This window comes from Phoenix dactylifera, unplaced genomic scaffold (assembly GCF_009389715.1).
Source record: "Phoenix dactylifera cultivar Barhee BC4 unplaced genomic scaffold, palm_55x_up_171113_PBpolish2nd_filt_p 001085F, whole genome shotgun sequence".
Lineage (NCBI taxonomy): Eukaryota > Viridiplantae > Streptophyta > Magnoliopsida > Arecales > Arecaceae > Phoenix > Phoenix dactylifera.
The window spans coordinates 71,193-93,766 of record NW_024068432.1 but is presented as its reverse complement, the minus strand read 5'-3'; the positions used below and the strand labels follow the sequence as shown (position 1 = coordinate 93,766).

The 22,574-nt window shown below is 36.5% G+C and overlaps 1 protein-coding gene and 1 pseudogene across 1 annotated transcript; both read right to left on the bottom strand.

Annotated features, from left to right (window-relative positions):
• Positions 1 to 666: 666 nt before the first annotated feature.
• On the bottom strand, positions 667 to 9,125 carry LOC120107936 (style cell-cycle inhibitor 1-A-like). Its single transcript, XM_039121469.1, has 4 exons — positions 8,971 to 9,125; positions 8,755 to 8,886; positions 8,221 to 8,270; positions 667 to 1,153 (listed from the first exon to the last, which is right to left on the bottom strand). The coding sequence occupies exons 1-4, from the start codon at positions 9,029 to 9,031 to the stop codon at positions 923 to 925; spliced, it is 474 nt and encodes a 157-aa protein (XP_038977397.1). The 5' UTR covers positions 9,032 to 9,125; the 3' UTR covers positions 667 to 922.
• A 1,189-nt stretch (positions 9,126 to 10,314) lies between these two features.
• On the bottom strand, positions 10,315 to 18,454 carry LOC120107938 (annotated as a pseudogene).
• Between the last annotated feature and the right edge of the window lie 4,120 nt (positions 18,455 to 22,574).

The following is a 22,574-nucleotide window of genomic DNA, read 5'->3' as shown; positions in this document are numbered from 1 at the left end:
GAGAGCAATTTAGGTGAGGGGGTGGGGAGGGTGAAGGGTAATTTAGGATTTTTTATTTTTTTAGGGGTGTCCTTAGCAAATGGGGGGGTGTAGAGAGTATTTAATTTTTTTTTAATTTTTGGGGGGTGTCCTGAGCAATCGGGGGGGTGTATTTAGAACTGCCCTGTTCATTCCTATCACCTTCGCTAGCATCTGATAGACAAAAAAATTTGATGAGGATACAAATGTATAGGTCTCTATTGTGCCAATGTCCATTCCATCGGCAACAAGTTTCAACATCAACATGATTTTTATTGGAGCTTTATTTTGTGGAAAGGTTTGGTTTTCCTGGTAACTTTGGAACACTTGGTACATTAGGAATGCAAGCAAAAGAATCCAAATTGAAACTCAATTTCTTAAAAGATTATTGCAGAATGAGGCAAACTGTATGCAATTTTGAATTTTTTTTTTATGGAAATACACTTCATTGCTTATGTAATGAATGCCTGCATAAAATGTATGATAAAACTCAAAGCTACGTGTAATAAAATTTAAATGCTTGGACGACAAACCACTCTGTGATGGGAAAACGGGCTAATACTGTTGATAAAAGACTGAGGCTACAAAATTGATTCAAGCTTTCCCATTAACAAAGACAATCATCTCAAATTAAAATAAGAGACATGGTGAAATATGCATAACATATTAGTTTCATGGATTTGAGAAAGAAAAGATACATTTTATTCCCTAAGGATCAGTATATGTCCAGGACATCTCCATACTTTGTCTCAGATTGAAATTTGATTTAATGTAGAATACAGGACATATCCATGCACTGAGAAAAGAAAAATAAATAAAACAAGCTAGCTATGCTGTTACTAACAGAAGTATCCAATGCATGGTGAAGCTTCAGTAGCATCCCTGCTGCCTGTGGTATCCAGGCCTATTTAACGTGCTTGATCTTCCAGTTATGTGCTGTCCGAGGTCCACTAGTAATGCCCTCATAGTACCGAGAATGCAGCTTTTGGTTGTTCCAATCCTTGACAAAACTTGAGAATAGATCTCGTGCAGCCTCAGATGAAAGCTCAGAGAAATATATACTTCTCTCTTCCTTCAACCAGGTTGAAAACTCATTGTTCTTGGAGTAGTAGTCATCCTTTGATAGCTCTTCGACCTCGTGTTAAGCAGAAAAGGCAGAAACATCAGGAAAGAATAGTCAAAAGATGGTTAAAATAGCATACAAGTAACAAACCTATCAAACCATACTGCACCAAATCCACAAACATTTTCCCCACAACATTTCACATTGCTATCAAGTTTTGATTTAGGCCACTGCCACACAACAGCTCACATTAACTTTCAACCAGGCCTTTTCTTCTCGTGCTTAACCTTTTTCTTCTTCTTTTAGGAAAAGGGAGGGGTGATTGGGGGTGGCAAACTCTATCCCGGAACCACCCAGCCACACCAGCCCATGTGAAACAAATAGGTTTGGGTGGGGATGCTTCAAAATTAAGTCAGTTCCAAGTTGACCCAAAATCATCTCGATTATAAATGGGCAGGTTTGGGCTCAGACTCCGGACCCAATGGGTGGGACCAAGGTGATCTGGCTGGGAACCAATTGCTTCCATACCCATATAGTTGATAGTTCTCTAATTTTTTCATATAGTTTGTTTCACTACCAAAAAAAAAGGTTAAAGTGAAACTACAGGATAGGCTATGAGATTTTGGGATATCGGGTTGCATTTAGCTAGTTATATTCTTGATTAGTTTATGACTTTCATATTTTTTTTTATAATTTTCCAAGTTCATTATGATTGCAATTAGTTATATGAAATTAAATTTGATTTTATGATTTGTGATTTGTGCATACTACAATTTGCTTCATTTTTCAGTTGTGTATGATTGACCAGTGAAGTGAGAACTTAAATGTGTTGTTGGGTGGATATCGGTTTATATAAAATAAATGGGATGGGTGTGGATTTATATTTTCAAACACAATTATAAATCTACCTAGTATGGGTTGAGTGTTTTTGACCCGAACTTAGTCTGACCCGACCCATGGCTACCCCTAGGGTTGACCCACCCTATTCTCATGCTTAACCTTAATCGCATCATAACTACACAACTATAGATATTCTTGGTGTTGCAAAGTCCTTTCCCTTCATTCTTCTTAAATAAAATCATTTTTCTTATAATGAGAGAACCAGGGAAGTATGACAAATACAATTTGTTGATTATGCATAGAAAATAAATTTCCTAGATTGGATGTAAGGTCTAAACCTTACACTCAAACTGCAAGCATCATACAGGTTATGACCAATTTTCTGAAAGAAGGAAAACAAGCTAAAGTTGGGATCATGTTATAGTAGAAAAGATAAAACTTATCCCCAAAGACCAAGATACAGCTGTATATTTGACCTGTAAAAGATCAAAGCAATTGTCACCTATACCTAGCTGTTAAAATAGACCATATTTTTTTTCATCATAAACTTTCCTGCCAAAATCAAAAGACAGAAACTCTCTCATCCATGCAGAGATAATCTGAATGTTATGGGCAAACAAATGATGCAGTATCTACGACAGGAAAGTGATACATAAGCAAGCTGAATGATTTAACCAGCCAGCCAGCCAGCCAGCCAGAGAGAAAGGTTCTAATGTTTTGGCTTCACATGACTTGCTATCATACCTGGATCGATGTTGAACAGGATGAAACGAATCCACTGTTGGAAGGAGTAGCCTATCGGGATGATCTAACATTTCAGATTCTAAAGATGATCATAGATGGTGGTGAACAGCGTGAAGCAATTGGTCCTTCCAAAAGTTATACGCACCCAATGGCAGAAAACTATACAAGTAGCACAGATATACCAAAAGAATTCCATGGGAAGAATATAAAAGACATGAAAAAGAGAAAAATAACATTTCAGTGACTTGTTGAACAATCAAAACAGTTGCAATGAACTGGAGTCTGCAGGTGACTCAAGCAAAATGACAAATAATGCTATTAAATATGTGCAGGATTTGGTTTTCCCGTAATTCAGATGATCCTGAGACTAAGGGGATCTAATTGACCAAAATTAACCAGAAGAACCATAAAAAGGGCAGCCAATGCACAAGGCTCTCACCATTGCGAGATTTGGGGAGGGTTAGATGTCGCAACCTTACCCTTGCATGTGGAGACGCTACTTCCGTGTTTCAGTCACAATGGAGCAACATTACTGTTGCACCAAGGCTCACCTAGGGGCTGAAAACGGATCGAATACGGATCGGATATTGATATATCCATATTTTTAAACGAATACGGATACAAATATTAAACGGATATTAAAATTAATATTCATATTTGTTCTAAACGGATACGGATACGAATCAGATATTAAACATATCCATAGTTGTTATAAACGGCTATGGATACAAATTGGATATTAAACATATCTATATTTTCTTATCCGAATATAAATATATATCAGATACTTTTTCGGATATTAATCAAATTTGAGCAAAATTCAAAGATGAAAACTAGAAATAAAGACATGATCATAAAAAAAAATCAATTTAAAAAATATAATTTTAACAAGTATTTATCAATAATAAAAACTAACAACTTCATAAAGAATATATCGCTCAAGGTTGCTCGTCACCAAAGTAGAGGAGATCTATGCCGCCTCCAAGGTATCTCATGGTTGTCACCGGTTGCAATCGCCGGGTAGAAACTAAGAAATGGACGAACCTTCGAAATCCTAGTTGCTTGAAGATGATGAAGAGGAAAAAAAGGACGAAATGGATGAACGAGAGATTTGTGCCTTTCAGGCATGTAGAGCGATTCGAAGGATCTTATTCGAATCAAGTATTCTATATTCGGGTTATTATCTTAAGTAATGGTCATCTGATATCTGGGTTTCTTTTAGTTAAGATTTGGTTAATTATTTAATTGATTCTCTAATTTAACTTAACTTAAAATTCTTCTTTTCACTTACCCTTATTATACAGATATCCAAATCCGGAAAAATCAGGTATATTCGCATCCGTATCCGTATCCGTATCCGGAAGATTTTTGAACTGACTATTCGAATCCGTACCTGTATCTGATCAGACCAAAAAAAACAGTATCCGAATCCAATATGAATCGCATACGAAAATAGATACGGTCGGATATAATCTGACCCGCTTTCAGCCCTAGCTCACCCTCAACTAGCAGAACCATAAACAACTAAATTTAAAAATGTTGAAAAAGCATTCAAAAAAAAAAACAATGTCATTATGAAGCTATTCAGCACTCTTAAAAAAGCCAGGTAATAAAATGTTATTTAGCTCGCCAAACAGGAATCTCACACAGATGCTGATTGTCATGAAAAATAAAACTGATCTCTTTGATTTGGTGTAGTTCAAGCAAATTAAGGATGGCCACTGATACAAATCTAGCCATATTCTGGTGTTGAAATCTGACTAAAGCTGTTGGAAGGAGTCACTACAAAGAGAAAATGACAATTCAACAAAGGATGAGCTAATCAGCAGTTGGTGCTTGAAGCTCACAGGAAGATTCTAGGAAAGCATAATTTGGCATAGGGACCATCTTAGTAAAAGGTACAACAGTTGAAATGTTGATAAGCTGTCAAGTTACTATTAGGATATCCCATATATATACTCTTTAGATAGGTCATATCTCCTCAGGTATTAAAAAAAATCTTACAATAGACAAGCTTATGGTGTAGGAACAGATCCAATACAATATTTCACAATCACAAAATTTTATATAGGGAGATGAGTTCATTTCTGAAGCCAAAATTATAAGCCAATAGGTCAATTGAACCATAGTCCCTTTTTCATTTTTTGAGAAAAGTTGCATTTAATTATTATGCATTAGCATTAGCAAATAACCATGTCACACCCTTTGGATCACAGTTCGAAAATTTGAAATAAATTGTTTCATTTTGTCCAAAACATCCTGATTTCTTTTTTATGGAAAAGACACAACTAGGTCCCAGGAATAGCAAGTAATAGCCTCGTGTGTTCCTTTCAGTTAAGGATTTATATAATAGTTTCATGAGGGATGTTTTTATTCAGAATCAAACAATAGCAAAAATGGCCAAAGGAGGCTGGAAATCTGCTGCCTAACTATTGAATGCTAGTTTAGGTTCATTTCATCCTATGTCTATAGACTCAAACAAGCTCCAATTTAGCATCTAGCGATATAAGACACTGGAAGCAATAAGCACTCAACATATAATGAGAACAATTATTAGGCTAACTGATATGCATCTACCATTCAGACTTTTCATTTGACCTTGTGGTTTAGTGGGACTACCGACTGATACACTTGATTGCATTATTTCAAAGAAAGCTATGAATTAATAGTGTACCTATATGTCGAACTGATTGAATACAAACACAGCTTAGTTTACCCTGGATTATGATCTAGTCAATTAAATCTTACAATTATAGTACTACAAAATAAATTTGTTTTTTCGCCCAAAATGTTCCCATAAAAACAACTCTGTATTTCACTACAAGTACAAATGGGCATTGTTATTAGCGTTAGTTGCTAATGGAAATTATGAATTGTAAAGTAGCAATTAATCAGCTACATTCACAGCTTCTTACTGGGTCAAGCATATAGAAAGCTAAGTTACTTGCTACCTAACAATATTTCAAGCTAAGATTAGCTACCAAAATTATTATCGCAAAGAACATTTTTAGTAAGGTTCTTGTTTTATACTTGTGAGCAAGGATCTAAATACCGGTGTGTATCAGCCTATACCACCCATACTATATTGTATCAGTAAGGTACTGATACCAGGATGCCCCTCTGTACCTGTCTATTGCAACACATGGTACAGCACCTCATTAATATAGTGCTGGCACCAAGAGGCATACCATGTGTGGGTACAATATGGTACCATACCAGTCAACATGTACCAATAAATTATCGTTATGGATAGCGGTACTGGTACTCCGATGAATTATTCTATTTTCAGGTTTAGGCAAGTCTCTTTTCACTTTTTTTTTCACACTTATCTTCTTCTACTACCAACTTTAGTCTAGTCAATTTGAGAAGCAATACCACTAAGTGAACTTCAAACTTTGGTACTCATACTTTCATTAATTATCACTAGTGGCATTTAAAAGTAAATTGGATATATCATTTAACAGTAAATATGTAAACAAAGAATCACCTTAGGAGTCAAGACTAACCAATTGATACACACACACACAAAAAGAAAGAAAGAAAGAAAGAAAGAAAGAAAGAAAATATTCAAGAATCAAAACCAAAAATTTCAATACTAAATATACAGAGTCACCAATACATACATATGAAGACCACATTCCAACATAAGCAACTTAGTCTAATATAACAAAATATATGATAATAATAGGAAGCTTCCTGTCCTTTAATTTTATACAATTCATGTTTAATAGTCTATGGCTTAACCAAAATTACAGCTGAAAACATGTTATATAACTTCAAGTACAAAGATTTTCAAACTGGAAGAACAACAAATTGTAAGAAATGATAGAAACTAATCTAAAATTTATTCGGCTGACTGTTCGGGCTATTGCTTGCTCTAATTTTCAGGTCTTAGTCCATGTCCCGTCCCGAGCTGTGACATTTGGTCTAATGTAAATAAGCAAAAAAACCTTATACAACCTAAAAATACCAATAACATAAAGGAAGACCCCACTACTCTTTTCTTGTTATTTAGTGGCTATGACAGTCCACACAAGTAACCACTAAAAGCTATCTACTTTTTTGAGGACCACAATATTCTAAGAAAGTTGAAGCTTTATTTTCCTCTACTTTTTTTGAAAACAAAGTCAAATGTTCCAACAAATGTAAAAAGTGATTTTCCATATTATAAGCTTTTCTTGCAAAATAAACAACCATACAAAGGCTTTTCCAAGGAGAAGTTTTTCAAGCCTTTTTCCTTGAGACCAAATAAACTATAAAGGCACAAAGACAAAAAAAACAAAAAGATGTTAGATGTCATACAAGAGAGATGTTCATGTATCATACTTAATCCAATTAGCATGTTTCACTTTGTCAATCAATTAAAACTTTTCCAAGTTCTGTTATGAATACATAGGAGAGAGAATGCGAAAAGAAGTAAAGCAAACAACAAATTTTAAAAAAGAAATCATTACTACAAAATTCAACTTCTAAATTGCATAAATAATCATTCAATGAATAACATTCTCCCAAGAGGCCTCATCAATATGACCATGAGCAGCAACCATGCTTTATCGAACGACTCCTTAAAGAGCAAGCAGAAGAGGAGTATCAATGACTTCATTAGAGGAGATGTTGGAGGAGTGATGCGACGAGCAGAAGGGCCACAAGAAAGGAGGGTGAGGATAGGAAGGGTGACCTAGAGGATAGGAGTCTTGGATAAGGATGTAGGAGGAGGAGGAGTTGTAGAGAGCTTAAAAGGAGCTAAGGATTCAGATTAAGGGATGGAGGAGTTTGTTGCTTGTCTATGTTGCAAGTCATATTAGACTTATTTGGGTTACCTTTGGTAGTCCACACCCAAACAAAGTAAACAAGCTAATGTATAAGTCGGGCTAGCCAAGGGTATATACAACCCGGATCTAGACCTAACTTGGTTTTGTGAAAGGGTTCGGCTTTCAGCACGAATTTAAATACCTCCAAAAGAGGATGGCATAATTGGTACCATATTGTTTTGGTCCAAAAATGACACTTGGATGGGCACCGGGTCACCAAAAAAAAAGCAAAATCAGGACGTGCTGGTTGTCCCAATCGGTACCAACCGACCCCAAAGCTAATACGATTAGTACGAAGCCCACCCCAATTGGGATGACACTTTTTAAAGCACGAGAATGAGATGAATTGGCCATTCCAATCGGTTCTGACTGATACAAGCTGGTACAAAGGCCGATATGAGCCAGTAGCAAGGTCGGCTCGCTCAAACAAGCCTGTCCTGGTTGGGACAACAATTTTTTTCTAACAAAAGATGGAGAGTCAATCCATATCCATATTGCATATCCAAAAAAAAAAGAGATTGATTTATCCATATTACACATCAAAATCCCCCAAAATTGAAAATCTAAAATTATACCTCAAATTTGCATTCTGATACAGTACCAGTATGCACCATCAGTTATTAAAATCACTAAACTACATTAAGATGTCAATGCCTTTCAATTCCAATTACATTTATATAAAGGGAAATTAGATATCATTAAGACAAGCAAGAAAATAGGCCAAAACCAAGAAAGCTCACTCACTGAATCCATATCCTTCCTGCTGTGTTTGTGCTTCTCCTTTGACTTCTTTTCTGCGAAAAATTATAAAGTTAGACAATACAATACAAATCCTAAGTGCACAGAATACTAATATGTAACACCAAGAACAATGACAATCCTTGTCTATTAAAAACCCACATGCCACATGCACCAAACTTTAACAATATATCAGACAGTATAAAAAAAAAAGACCAGCAGGTTCCAACCACCCGGAGAACAGCTCAAGAAAAATGTAAAATAATGACAAAACACCAAATAAGTAATTTTTCGGTTGCTTCATGCCTACCTCCATGGAATTATATTTTTCATCGGTCAAATGCATCTGATGCAATTATTCATAATGTTGAAGAGAAAATCTCAAAATTACAAGAAGAAAAACTCATAGATATCAAACAAATGAAACCCTAATAGGGGGAAAAAAGGGGTTTTGAACTGCCGCATGAGCAAATCAATAAAATCTCCTAAGAAAAACTTAATTAGACTACAAGAACACGAAGAGATAGCAAACAAACCGACCTTTCCCTTCTCGACTTCTCGAATGCTTGTGAGATTTCTCGCTCTTCTTCTTCTTCTCTTTACTTCCGTCTTTCCGGCTCTGCCTTTCTTTGTCATCTCTCTTCCGGTGCTTTCTGCTCCTCTTCTCTTCATCTGGATGAGAAGAACAGGATCAAATTGAGGGTTTGAGGAGGGCAAAGCCGAAGAAAAAGGGGAGATATTTTATAAATTTCCAACCTTCAGAGGGAGAAGCAGAAGGAGATGATCGCCGCTTTCTGGACTTCGCCTCGCTGCCCATTTCGCCGAACGGTCGAGTTCGAAGCCAGGAGACCGAGGAGAGCGAAGAAGAGGGCCAAGAGCCGAGGTAAGCGCATCGGGTTCGGGTTGTTATCTTTTGCCCGACGGAACGATCGATCTTCTTTCGCGATGTCAACCACTGGATCGCGCCTCGCGCAAATCTCAAAGCACTCCGAATTTTTCATGACATCCGCCAATTCAACGGTTGCCGTCATGAAGGTAGGTGAATATTTTTTTTTTTGCTAGGAAGTGAATAATCCAAACCATCAGCAGAGGGCTAGCCCATGAATTCCAAAAGTAATTCAATAAGGCTGATGGAGCATTGGCTTCCGGCAACATAGATGAGTGCCACTTCTTACTTCGAAACATTTGAACCATAATTAGTAGCAGCGTGGCATTTTAGACCAAACATATTTATAAAAAAACTAATAGGACCGCAGATTGGATGATCGCCAATTACTCTGGAAGAGCTATGTAGATTGAAAAGAGGGAGTTGGCTAAAGCACTCTATGACTTATTATTTTTTGACCATTTTGAATGGATCCAACCGTATGAATCATCCATTATTTTTTTTTTGTACTACGATATGAATCATCCGTTTAGCAAAAAAAAAAAAAAAGCATTGGCTTGGCAATGGAAACTAAAATTCCATCAACATGTCATGAAATGTAGAAGATACATACTTTTAGGATATTCATGAATTCTCTTCACTTGGTATATATACAATAGTAGAAGGTTATCATTTACTTAAAAATAAAATAAAATAAAAGAAAGAACATTTTCAATTCAAAAATCTCCTTTATAACACCAGAGTGAACTAAAAAATTTTGCTCTCTCCGAAGATTTTCCTGTGACATCTGCAAGCCGGATATATAGATACGATAAACATGTCACTGCTGGCATGACAAAGGAGGTTAATTTAGTTAAAATGAGTCAGATAAGAGGGGAAGGAATATATATGCCAACCAGGTGAAAGTTACACAAGAAAGTACACCATAATTAAAAATAATGAGGACAGGCAAAACACATTTATGATTCTAAATACAAGTTTTCTCAAGTTTGTTTGATCATAAAGGAAGCAAAACTCTAAATATTCAGACAACCATTAGGGTTGGGCTTGTCATCATCTATCATGCCCATGGTCAATCAGATCCATCAAATGATACATCAGGGATAGCAATTACATACAGATACAGGCATGACAATATGACCCGAGTCATATGAAGGGCAATGTTTCAGTTCAATACTAAATATTTTATCTTCAAGCAGGCACAAGTAACATGTCAGCAAAAAGAAGACAAATATAACTGTATTAACACGTGTCAAATAAGTCCGGTAGTCCAGCAGAGAGCAGGAAGCAAGTAGATTCTGTTTCTGATAGTTACAACAACCACCAACTAGATCTCCCACTGGACTGCTTCATTTGTACTATATATTGAAAGTATAGCTACACAATTTATTGCATGTAAGAATGCAGAATCATGAAGTTAGCAAGTGAACCTCTTTGATTGGTGACACAAATGCATGTGATCTTCAGTTTCTTTTTCCAATATAATCTTCTTAACTCATCGTCCAAGTTGAATCATGTCGGAGCTTGTCATATGGAAGTTCAGTAACATGAGAATGCACCATAGTAGATTAGAATGTCACTGATGGTTATATCCTTTCCAAAACTTACATTTTTCTTAAAATAATTGTTCAGTATCCTCTCCATCCGGGTTGCTATCAGTCCTATCTTCTTCACATACCCCAGCAAGTCAGCTCATTATATTCGGATAGAAGAAGAAACGATAATTCTTCAGTATGGAGCCAATTGAAGTATCACTAGTTGTCACACTGCAAAAATGTTGCAACAAAAAATGGTCCAGTGCTCTTATCCTGCAGTGCTAAAACATAGGAAAAAGGTCAATCAGCATAAGAATTGTATAGAGCCTAGCCTCGTGAGCATTTTCTAAAAGAACCTTAGATTAGCGACATTGAATAATAGTACGAAGCTCCGACCATCAGCTAGTGGAAGACATTGCTTCTTCAATCCTCCTGATGACCACACTAAGGCTGTGGCCATTCTCTAAAGCTTTAACAGCAGCTCTGTGTGCATGTTTATGCCACTTCAGAAGATTGTAGGATTGCATAACAGACCAGCGTGCACGATTTGACATCTGCAACATTGATAATAAAGCCTTAATCCAGTAACTGCTAAAGTTTACAGAGAACATAACAGAGTAATTGTGTCGCGACCTGTGCAATATTCAATGGAGGTTGTAAGAGAACACAAACACTTCTGAATAAATTTTCATCATTTTCTCCACCTTCTGCCTCTCCATAAACAAGAGCCTCAGCTGCAATACCAGCAAAAAGCACCATGCAGTACCTAGACATTTGATTTAGCATGTCCACAAGTTAATGATAGAAAAGAAGTCTGCTCAACCACAATAACAATAACGACAGGGTTAGTTGAATGATGACTGCTGTTACATGCTTTTAGCCTCATTATTTCTAAGATATACCTGTCAAAAGCAGTGCTACTAAGACGGCCCTCTGTGAGCTCATTTTCCAACTTCTCATCCCAAAACTGAGTTCCTGCCTGCAGAAAAGATTCATCATCAGGCCTAGCATAAAGCTTCTCTTAGTGAATTCATAGAGGAAACTAAGGCATTGCTATACAAAGTGCAAAAGTAAATTGTTCGAATTGCATATTTTATTAAACTAGAAGTGCTCATCTAAAAGCAATAAATCCAATTAAATGCAAGCAAGAAGACAAAAGTTGCACAGAGGAAACCAAAATAGCACTTGAAAGCAACAACCTGCAAGTCCAACAAACAAGGTCAATGGTACAAATTCCAACTGTTTGAGCAAAAGCTTTTTTCCATATTTTTCAATTTCTCCATCATGGAAATTCACATGAATCATGCAGACCCTCGATTGAAGTTCTATGATCTTATGCATTCCAACCACCTATTTTTTGGTGAACGTTAGCAATGTGATGGAGTTTAGAAGTTAGCAGAATATCCACCCAAATAAGAGCCTTATTCCAAAAAATCTGTTATTTAGGCTACAAGTTATCATAATACATGTAAAGCCCTAGTTGACTTTTGCTTCCTACCTTTGGATAAGAGAAAGGTTTGTTGTCTCGGTATTGAACCCTGTACCAGTACTATCCTATTACAGTGTCGGTATGCAGTACGGTATGAGATAGCGAGGTATGCAGAGTATTGATATGGTTTGGAAATGCGTACTGGTATGGTATGAGAATGCTTACTAGTACAGTATGAGAATCATACCGGTTCGGTACCGGTACAGTACAGTATGAGAATCATACCGGTTTGGTACCGGTACAGTACAGTATGCCTAGTACGGCAAACCTTGGATAAGAGACTTAATTGATCTCAAAGACATAATCTAATTGTTCATGGACCTAGGCATGTTATAGAACTGCTTAAATCATGCAACAATGGTTCTTTCAAAATCTTAGTTCATGAGCTCATGCCGATTGTCATAATTCCAATTAATATTTCTGATTGGTTGAACATCATATTTCATGTCGGCAGTGCCTGACCACCATCCATAGTTTGTGGTTAGTCAGGCCTAATGGAAGAACCATGGCCACCTTCCTTAGCCTGTATTTTTTTTTTATTATTATTTTCCCTTTTTCTTCGTGCATTAAATCCTCCATGCCACATTCATGCTGCAGTGTCGGATTTCTTCCCCTGCCAACCCCTCCAACCATGCACATCTCTACATATTCCACGTCTCCTTAACATGCTGCCACAAAATTGGAGTCCAAAAGTATGCATGCTGGGAACATTATTCTTAAGCAAGAACGTAGGTCAAAACTTCAAACTACGTCATATAATTTTTATAATTTCTAGGTGTTCTTCATTTCTCTCTTACATACAAATCCAACATTTTAAACTAAATAAATTTATTTCTTAATTGTCTTTCATTTCTGTTATTAAGTGGGAATCTAGACAACATTTGGATCTAAGTTCTTTCTTCTTATTCTAAATATTGTTTCACATTAATCATTTCTTTCTACAATATCAATATTAAGCAATCAATCCTGCTAAACTGCAACAACATTTATGTAATTTTATCCACTGGAAACAAGTACACGCACATACAAAATAATTATTAAAGAAACAGAAAATAATGAAAACATTAATTAATGATTTCTGCCAAATAAGAATTAAGAGCAGAAACGATATAAATGCCTCAAAATTCAATTCCTTGCATTCTCATACATCATTAAGCACTTTAAATCATGTAACAATGATGCAATACTCATAGAATAATGAGGCACAAAACAGTGCCAGTAGCAAAAACATAAGAAGCAATTTGTTGAAAAATGGAAAGAATGGATATCTGACTGCCCAGTTCTGCTAAAACTGAATTATGAGCAGTGTAGATATATATATAATAAATGACTTAAATTTCATTTGCTTCATTTTCATGAAGGATACAGGTTTCCTTTTTCAAACAAGTATATGGACAAGGAATATCTTTAAGATGTGTAAAATAAGTATAAAAGTAGATGAACAAAACTAAAATGCACTACAAGCATGTAAGCAATATAGAAGAGAACCTGGCCCTGAATGCCCATCTGCAGTGCCACAAAGGGATCCAAAATCACACCTCGAATTGGACAACCCATAAGATAAGCTGCAAAGAAATATGAAGATAAAATTAGATCAACTATCAAATTGTGCAATTTACGTGATGAATTTATAAAGTTAATGAAAACTGGTATACAAATCCTTATGTCAGCTATAATGTCAGAGAAGCATGTTCAAGGGTTATCAATGTCCAAAGCTAATCTGATAATTACCAATGAGAAGATGCCCTGCTTCATGAACAAGAACGCGCCGCTTATACGGAGGCCAAAAGCATAAGATTTGAGCAAGACAGCTGCCACCTAGAAAAATTGCATCTAACATTGCTAATGCCAACATGGCTGCTAAGTTAGGTCGTATGTCTATTCCCTGAGAGAGCAGAAAAGATACACCTCCAAGGAAAGCAATCAACACAAGTCTGGAGCTTCCAGAAAGACCCCACTTCTTTGGTGCAAGCTTCAAGGCTGCAAGATGTCAAATGAATGACCGAGTTAGTCCAGAATTATAATGAAAAAATAAAGGCAGGAGGATACTTGTTCTATAAAGCAACATAAAGATAATTTAGTACAAGTAACCTTGAGTTCCAAGGACCTGTAAACCCATATATAGTAAAACACTGGCTAACAAATGTTATGAAATCAAACAACTAGATTTTGAAAACTTACAAGAAATTGGGAACTGAGAATTTGGAAAAGCCTCTAGAGAAATTTTACCTTCCAAACCAGTTGATTCCTTTAAAACTGTTGGAGTTACATCTCTTGGCCCCTCTAAAACTGTAAATGCAAGAAATTACATGATATTAAAATGCAGAAGAATTCCCAGAAGTAAAACATTAAAATGCTTAGATGTATAAATGAACATAATAGCATTTAAGAAGAGAACTGAAGTGAGCATGAGCCTTGGCACAAGGCTGCTCCCATTTTGACCTAAAGGTCACAGGTTCGAAATACAAAAACAGCCTCCATGCATGCAGGGGTAAGTCTGTGCACATTTGACCCTCCTTAAACTCCTCAATTGCAGGAGCCTCATTTACTGGGGCACCCTTTTTTATGTCAATGTAATAACAGAAGTATTTTCCAAAAGCACATAATTGATTCATAAGAGACAGATGTGATTTTCATTACACAAAATAGGCACGCAATAGCTTCTTTTATTTTCTAAAATCTAAGCTTCAGGAAAAAAATATGCATATTTTAGTTCAGAATAAGGAAAATATACCAGATGTTCCAACATGCACTGTTAATAATTAATATTAGATATTCTTAATTGGGTAAATATACACTTGTATATCTATTAAACTCCAGAAATAAATATCTCCAGACCAAGAAGTGCAGGTCTACTACATTAGTAATGTATGGAGAAAAGGGAAAAATCTAAACATTAATATTTCAGAACAACAATTATGCAGGCATTTACATTTTCTATGTAGTAAAAGGATTAAGTATAGCAAGGCACGCCCAATTTGGTCAGAGGTTAGCAAGATATGGATATGTATCATGCTTATTCATGCTGTGCAGGTTTTGTGGCCATCTGTGTTCCAAATCTCATAACAAAGGAAACGGTACAAGCTGGTCCGTGCCCCTTGGTGCACACCAGCACAAACCTATATGACGACATGGTTAAGTATGCAAGACATGGAGGAATATAACCCTGCACTATGCTCATATATTGAATACGTATTTCATGTCATATGACATGGAAATGCCCTGATATGGCACTTGAATCCATGAGTACAAATTATAAGGGATTCTTCGGAGCTAAGCCTCTTCAAAGTTTGAACTGAAATAGATCTGCATGTGCCATTGCCTATACACAAACACATACAAATATAAACAGAAGGAGAAAGAGACAACATAATAAACTGGTCACTCCTACCAATTTTATTGTCCACTATAGGATTAGGAGTAAATCATCTAAATCAAAAATAGGTTGCAACCTGCTATGCAAATCTCCTATTTTGCTCCATTAGAATTCAATTGAAGGTTGAGATCAAATATCTAATAAGTGATAAGATAATAACCCTGCCAGGTGATGCATAACAGACAGCCAACCAACCTCAACCAGATTAGTAAAGCACACTTCAAAAATGCTGGACAATATAAATGGCATAGCTATTATCTACATACTTACATTATAAACCAAAAACAGGAATATCAAAATGGTAAGTCATCTTTCGCCTACCTGGGATTTCTTTTTGGACCTTAGGTGCATGACTGAAATCTAATAGTGGAGAAAATACAAAATTTGCCCCGTGAAAAGTAAGTCGCTTCTTTTAGCATAAGTAGATGCCTGGTGAGTAGAGCAAACTAACTTCTCCATCCATAATACAACCATTTGCTAGGCATTATAACTATGCTAATCAGTTCAATTGAATTCAGGGTGGTTCTAGTGGAGGGGTGGAAGGGGCTGAAGTTCTTATTCTCTCAGTAAGTTGAACATTCTGTTTGTATCGAAATCAAGATGCCTTTCAAGTAAGAGATGAAGAGGTGGTTAAATTAAAGCTTTACCATGTGTTGATCTGGACTCTGGAGCAAAAGAAATTGATGGCTGCACATGGAAAAATATGATAAAAAAACTAATATAAAAGGTAGGTTGGGCTGGGACCGGAAAGCCATTAGAAATGTTCTGGGATTAAAATAAATAAATAATAAATAAACAGACAAATAAATAATAGTAGATGCCTTGGTTGCTTTGGCATGAGGACAAGATTCAGGGTGGTTTCAGAAATCAAATCAGATATTGATATAAGAGTTATATAATCATTCTAATCCCTAAGCCTATGAGGGAAAGGGGACAGCATTTGGATTCCTGCAATTAAAAACAAAAAAATCTAATAAAGGTTTAGAAGACATTCAACACTTATTCAATCTAATCAAACATGTGACAATTTTCAGGCCAAGAAAGGTACTGTGCTGATCATGCTGGCTTAGCATTGGCATGGTGTACACCATGACATGACATGCCCTGCTAGTGCTAGTGCTGGTAAGGCACTTGCAAGGTACATGCCATGCCATACCAACCATCCCAACTAATTTTAATCCATACCCCACACTAGATAGTCACTCTGGAAATTATAGAATAATTATGGAATTTACTTTAAATACTTCTAAAATCTTTCTTTTTCTTTTTTTCCTGCATGGAGGTGCTTTTACAGGCTCATAGGTAGTTGTATTCTGGATGCAAAATATCCATATTTTCTCACTTCATGTGTGAACTTCTGTCAATAATAATTATGGGCGAGTTTACTAGTAACAACCTCGCAGAAAGATAAATTCAAGACACCTCACTAGCTCATATTTATGTTAAGCATAAACATCTATACCGTCTCAAGAAATGTTGTGACTTCTATGGACTTGTTCCCGAGCTTCTCTAACCAACTCATTTCTAGCTTCATGAAATTATAATTGAATTGCAAAAGTCTAACTCACTATCTCCACATTGTTAAGCTTGCATTGCCTTTAATTGTAAGCCATCTTGAATTATATGCACCAATGAATTTGACACTTGTCTTATAACAATCCCTTTAAAACCCCAAATGTTCTTCTTCAACAAATACATAACTTTTTATAGGCCAGTCCATATTCTAGGTTTTGAAATTTTTTACTACAACAATAACAGCTTGATTTAAAAAAACAACATATTTGTTGAAGGAAAGATAAATTATCCTATAGTTGACCACTAAGGAAAAAGCAAGCTGTTATTATGATTAGCCTATAAAATGACCAAGAGAAGGATAAAAGTGGATATGAGAGTTTTAGGAAATAGGGAGGGAACATTTAGGAATAAGATAAGAAAACTGGAGGAGGGGTTAACAAAACATCTAACAAAGAGAGGGAGGAAGTAATGACAGACTAGAGAAATGGCAGCTGACCAACAAGGCGAGCGATGCTGAACAAGGTGATGTCCAACCATCTCTCATATTTATAAGGATATTTTCATAAAAATGTACTCTTTATCAAATTACAGTTCCATTTTTTCAAAAATTAACCAACTCTGACAATATTTACACTATCCACACTATAAATTGATTTCCATTTCAAGGTTTCCTTCCTCATGTTAAAAGTTTCCCTCTAGACCTCCTCCTAATCCTAAACTATCATGTGGATCATCATAGGTTGCATTCTTATGTTTACTAGCTTCTTTGCTTACTTAGCTTTTTAATATCTTATGAAATACTTTATGCAATTTCTTCTTTACCATTTACAGCAACATGACCTTCCCAGACCACCTCTTGGACTCCAATAACTGTGCGTAAGACCCTTGAATGCTCGAAGGACTTGTCCAGCATTCTTAAATGAAGTTGGATATCCAATAATAAGTTAGTCCCATTTCAAATAGAAAATATGACCGCTAAAGATGACTGGTCGAAGGAGCAAAATTCAAATTTAAATGTTGCACCAATAGTAAATAGTTTCCTTTCTGTTTCTCCTTATGAGAATGCCACAGCTTTTTCTTTCTTTTTTTCTGAGAGTGATGACAAAAGGGAGATAGATATCATATATGCCATTAACATGATAACAGTAGCATTTTTTCGTGACAACCAAACTGAACCCAAGCGGGAGAAAAAACATGAGCAAGAAAAAACATCAAAAACCTATGATAGCATCAAATTCTCATCAAAGCTACTCCACCCTCGAGTAAAAGACGAAGAAAAAAGAGGAAAGAGAACGCAGTCTCCATACCAATGTTCCTGAATTTACCGAAACTCGGAAGCAATCCCCGTGCTGGAGGAAGTCATAGGCGCTCCCGACGAGCCTCATATCATCAGCATTCAAGCAAGTATCAAGCACCTCCCAGTCCCTCTCCGGCCTCAGCAACTCCGAGAGTACAACTCCGAAGGAATCGAAGAAGCAACGGAATCCATGTAAGGAGGAGGAGGAGAAGGAGACAAGGAAGAGGACTGGGTTGGGAAAGATTCCATGGATTTGAGGAAGCGAAGAGCCCGAGCGAGGTCCTTCTCACGGCACGGCGTCCTCGTACTCCGCCCATTCCTTGAGGGCTTTGATGGAGGGCGGATTTAGGGTTCTTCGAAGGGAAATCCTTCTAATTGGGAGGGAGAAGGGCGGGGATTGGGGGGTTTTAGGAGAGCGGCACAGGGGAGGGCTGGGGAGAGGGAAGAGAAGAGTGGAGAAGCCATGGACGGTAAAACCCCAAAAAACAAAACAAAAAATATTGCAGCGCGGAACCGGAGATATTATATTATATTACTTTCGGTTGCATTGTACGATTTTCTCCGAAATTCGGCAGCACCTGCCGACTTGTGGTGCGTGAAGGAAAAAATACTTAAGAGATTCTTTATTAAATATTGTATCATTTGTCTCTATGCATCTTAACTTATTTGTATTTAATTTACTTTTATGTTTGGATCAAGCTTGAGTTGAGTCCAACACAATTTAAAGGTGCCAAGATATTCAAAATTGGTGTTTATTTAGGGCAGGCTCGAACTTAATTTCGAGTCAAGCTTAATTATATCTAAGTTCGAACCATCAAGACTCAATTCTAGGCCTATAGCTATAACGCCTTCATCAAGATGAAATACATAATAATAGGATTGACATGAAAACTATTTGCCTAGAATGAAACTATTTTTACTAAATATTATAAATTTATTTGAAATAAAGGACCTTTGTGCCAAAGGACTGCCATAGTCCTTTGATAAGTAATTTTACAAAATACAAACTAAGTGAAGGCCAGATAGAAACAAAGTGAAAGAACTTTATCAAACTTAAGAGTCTTATGCAGTAAAAACCGTCCTCTTCTCTCCGAATGGTTCAAGAGATTGCTAGAATGAAAAATTTCCAAGTAGGTAGTCAGTTTGAGTTATGGAAGCTTTCTGAAATTCAGCCATAATTTTTGGAGAATCAAGTTGAAAGCTTGTAGGCTACAAGAGATGAAGAATCCTCCTCCTTCTTTGTTGCTATAAAAGGGCAATTAATGATGATGCAATTGGTAGCTTTCACTAGAGCTTGACAGAAGGGACAATTGAAGGTCCAACTCTATTCCTCTTGTTATGAAACTCTTACATGTCGAGCTTGTTTTTTAGTGGCTAAACTACATAAAGATTTTAATTTTATCTAGGAAGCAAGCTTTCCATAAAGCTAGGTCCTAAAGAGCATATAATGCCACCATAGTTGAGGGAACTAGTCGAAAGATTTTTATAGAGAAGACTTCTTGTTTTTGGTCCACTTTCAATCTTGGCATGTTTGGATTCTAGTAAGAGTGTGTGAATCTCAACAGCTTAGCTAAGGCATCTTAGATTTGAGAAGGCTTTAATAGAGATCTAAGTGAATCTAGGATGGTGAGAGATCTAGGATTCCATCAGTTCGCCAATGTTGTCTTTATGTTATCGATTCTAGAAAAAAGGTGCAGAATAATCTCTTAAGTGAGATGACCCTATCATGGAGTTCAACTACAGTACATATCAGATTTGTTTCTGAGCATAAATACAATACCCTAGCCAAGAAGGGTCTGAGTTGCTAGCAAATATTCCTCTAAATTGGTTATGCTCGATTTATCTTTCTCTATTTTTGCCTGTGAAACCTAACTTCTTGTAGTAAGTTGCATGGATTTGCTTTGCCCATGGCTGGTCCTTTTTCTATAAGCAAGCATCAACCCACTCAGTAATCAAAAACTCTATTAAAGCCAACAAGATTAATCACCCCAATTCCCCACCTTTTATTGGTTTGCAGACAACCCTTCTAGTTTACCAGTGCTAAGGAATAGAGAGGAGGAATGTTGAACCCTTCCGGAGAAAGTTTCTAAGATTTTGGTTAATCTTCGGCTCATCAAACCATGAGGAGACGGAAAAAACGACCTATGGTATCATAATACGATAGGAAAGGGATCGAGAGAATAAACTCAAGTAGAATTACGCCAACCACCAAATAAGAGCCAGTTCCCCTCCTCCCAACCTTGCTAGTCTCTGTTTCTCAAACCCTCTTATAGGAGAGGTTGCCAATCTTGTCGGGAGAGTCGCTATTGGACAGTTGCTAATCTGAGCAATTTCAAAGTGTGCTTTGCAAGATCTTCTCCTTTGTAGTTAATTCCGGCTTGGCCCATCGTATACTAAGGTACCGTTTTGAAAAAGTTTAGACTACAAGCTAGTTGTAATCTAAAAGGATTAGCTTTACATCCAAGACCCAGAAGGAGGATGCTTCAAATAAAAAATTTGTATTGTTGCATATGGCAAGGATTTCAATCCTCTTATCGTAAGATCTTATCCTAGTCCATGAATCAGACATTTGACCCTGCTTAGTTGAATATCCTGCTTAGTATATCTATCTCGAGATGTAGAGAAGAAATAATAAAAGATCTCTTGTTGCAGTCTCTTCCTATATAACAACAAAGGCTAGGAAAATTGTTTAGAATAACACAATACTTGATGTGTATAGAGTCTAGCTAGTTATTTGAGCTTAAATCCTTTTTTTAGGAGCAGTAGTTAGAAAGGAATCCCAGTCTACCAAATCAAAAACTTTTCAAAGTATAAGCTTACACAAAACTCCTTCCTTTTTACATTCTATGGCATGGTAGATGAGTTCATGCATGTTGAGGAAGTAATCAAGTATGCAATAATATTTTATGAATGTACCGACTTGATGACTTGTATGAGAATATGCATCAAACTGCTTGCTAGCACATTTGAGATGATCCTGAATGAGCTATAGAGAAGACTAATGAGATGGAAGCCTGTTAAGAAGACTACCACCTTTGTGATGATCTTGAATGAGTTGTTGAGAAGACTAATAAGTTAAAAAAATTTTGTTTCTAGCAGTGGATGTGTGGCCCAACTATTGGAAGTCGAGTGTCCCTCCATCTTTTATCATCATCTGGAAAACTATGATGAGATGGTCTAGGACATTCTTAGAATGGATATAATGAAGTGAGTATGGTCTAACAACCAGAGGAGAGAGGGTGTAGGGCTCGAGGAGATGGGAGGAGGGAGGGAGGGAGGAGGAGATAGGATTAAAGAAAGAAAACAAGATATTGTATTGAAGTTGAACTCTCCTAATCATTTTTAGAGTCGTGGCCGGATTTTATTTATAGGGTTTTTTGCATGGATATCTTCCTAAATATTCAAATTGCGTGTATACCTCTAAAATTGATATTTGTACCTATGCCCTTATAAAACATTGTTATTATACAAATGCCCTAATCTAACGGTTATTCTAACACCGTTAAAAAAAAATTATATTTATATGAATTAAAAATAAAATAAAATTTTGTAATGACAATTTTATCCTTGCTTTCTTTCTCCGCGGATCGGGATCGCGATCTCCAATTGCACTGCTCTTTTGCTTGTATCAAGGGCCTAGCAGAAGAAAAGAATTTTATAAATAACATCCAAGAAACCATGGCGTTTAGAAACAACAGTTTCACTTTCTCAGACATCAACCAGTATTCTTCAATCCCAAACAGCGGAGCTCCTTTAAATATTATGGAAACAAGGAGAAAGAAACAAGAAGAAACAGGGAGAAACAGAGAGAAAGAAGTAGGAAGAAACAGGGAGAAAGGAATAGGGAGAAATAGGGACAAAAAAAGGAGATTGATCGCGATCGTGATCGCCCGCGATCCGCCCACGACTAGCATCCAAGCAATCCGTCTCCAAGACTTCTTTGCTCATAAGTAATTTATCCCCATTATCTCACGTTACTTCTCCTCAGATAAACACAAAGAAACCAATTGTATTAATCAAACAACATCCAAATATCATTTTGTGGCTAAATATACCGCTTGCCAATGAAAACAAAAAATGTGGATTCATTGTTGGTAAAAAAAAAGGAGGATCATTGCTTTAAAGAAAACCAAACAAATTGCATCAAATTTTTCTTATCGAACACCACCTGATTGCCATCAAATTAAGATCAAAATCTTCCACCAAATGGGGGAAAAAAAAGAAAGGAGATTAAAACAGAGCAACATAACCCAAGATACCTG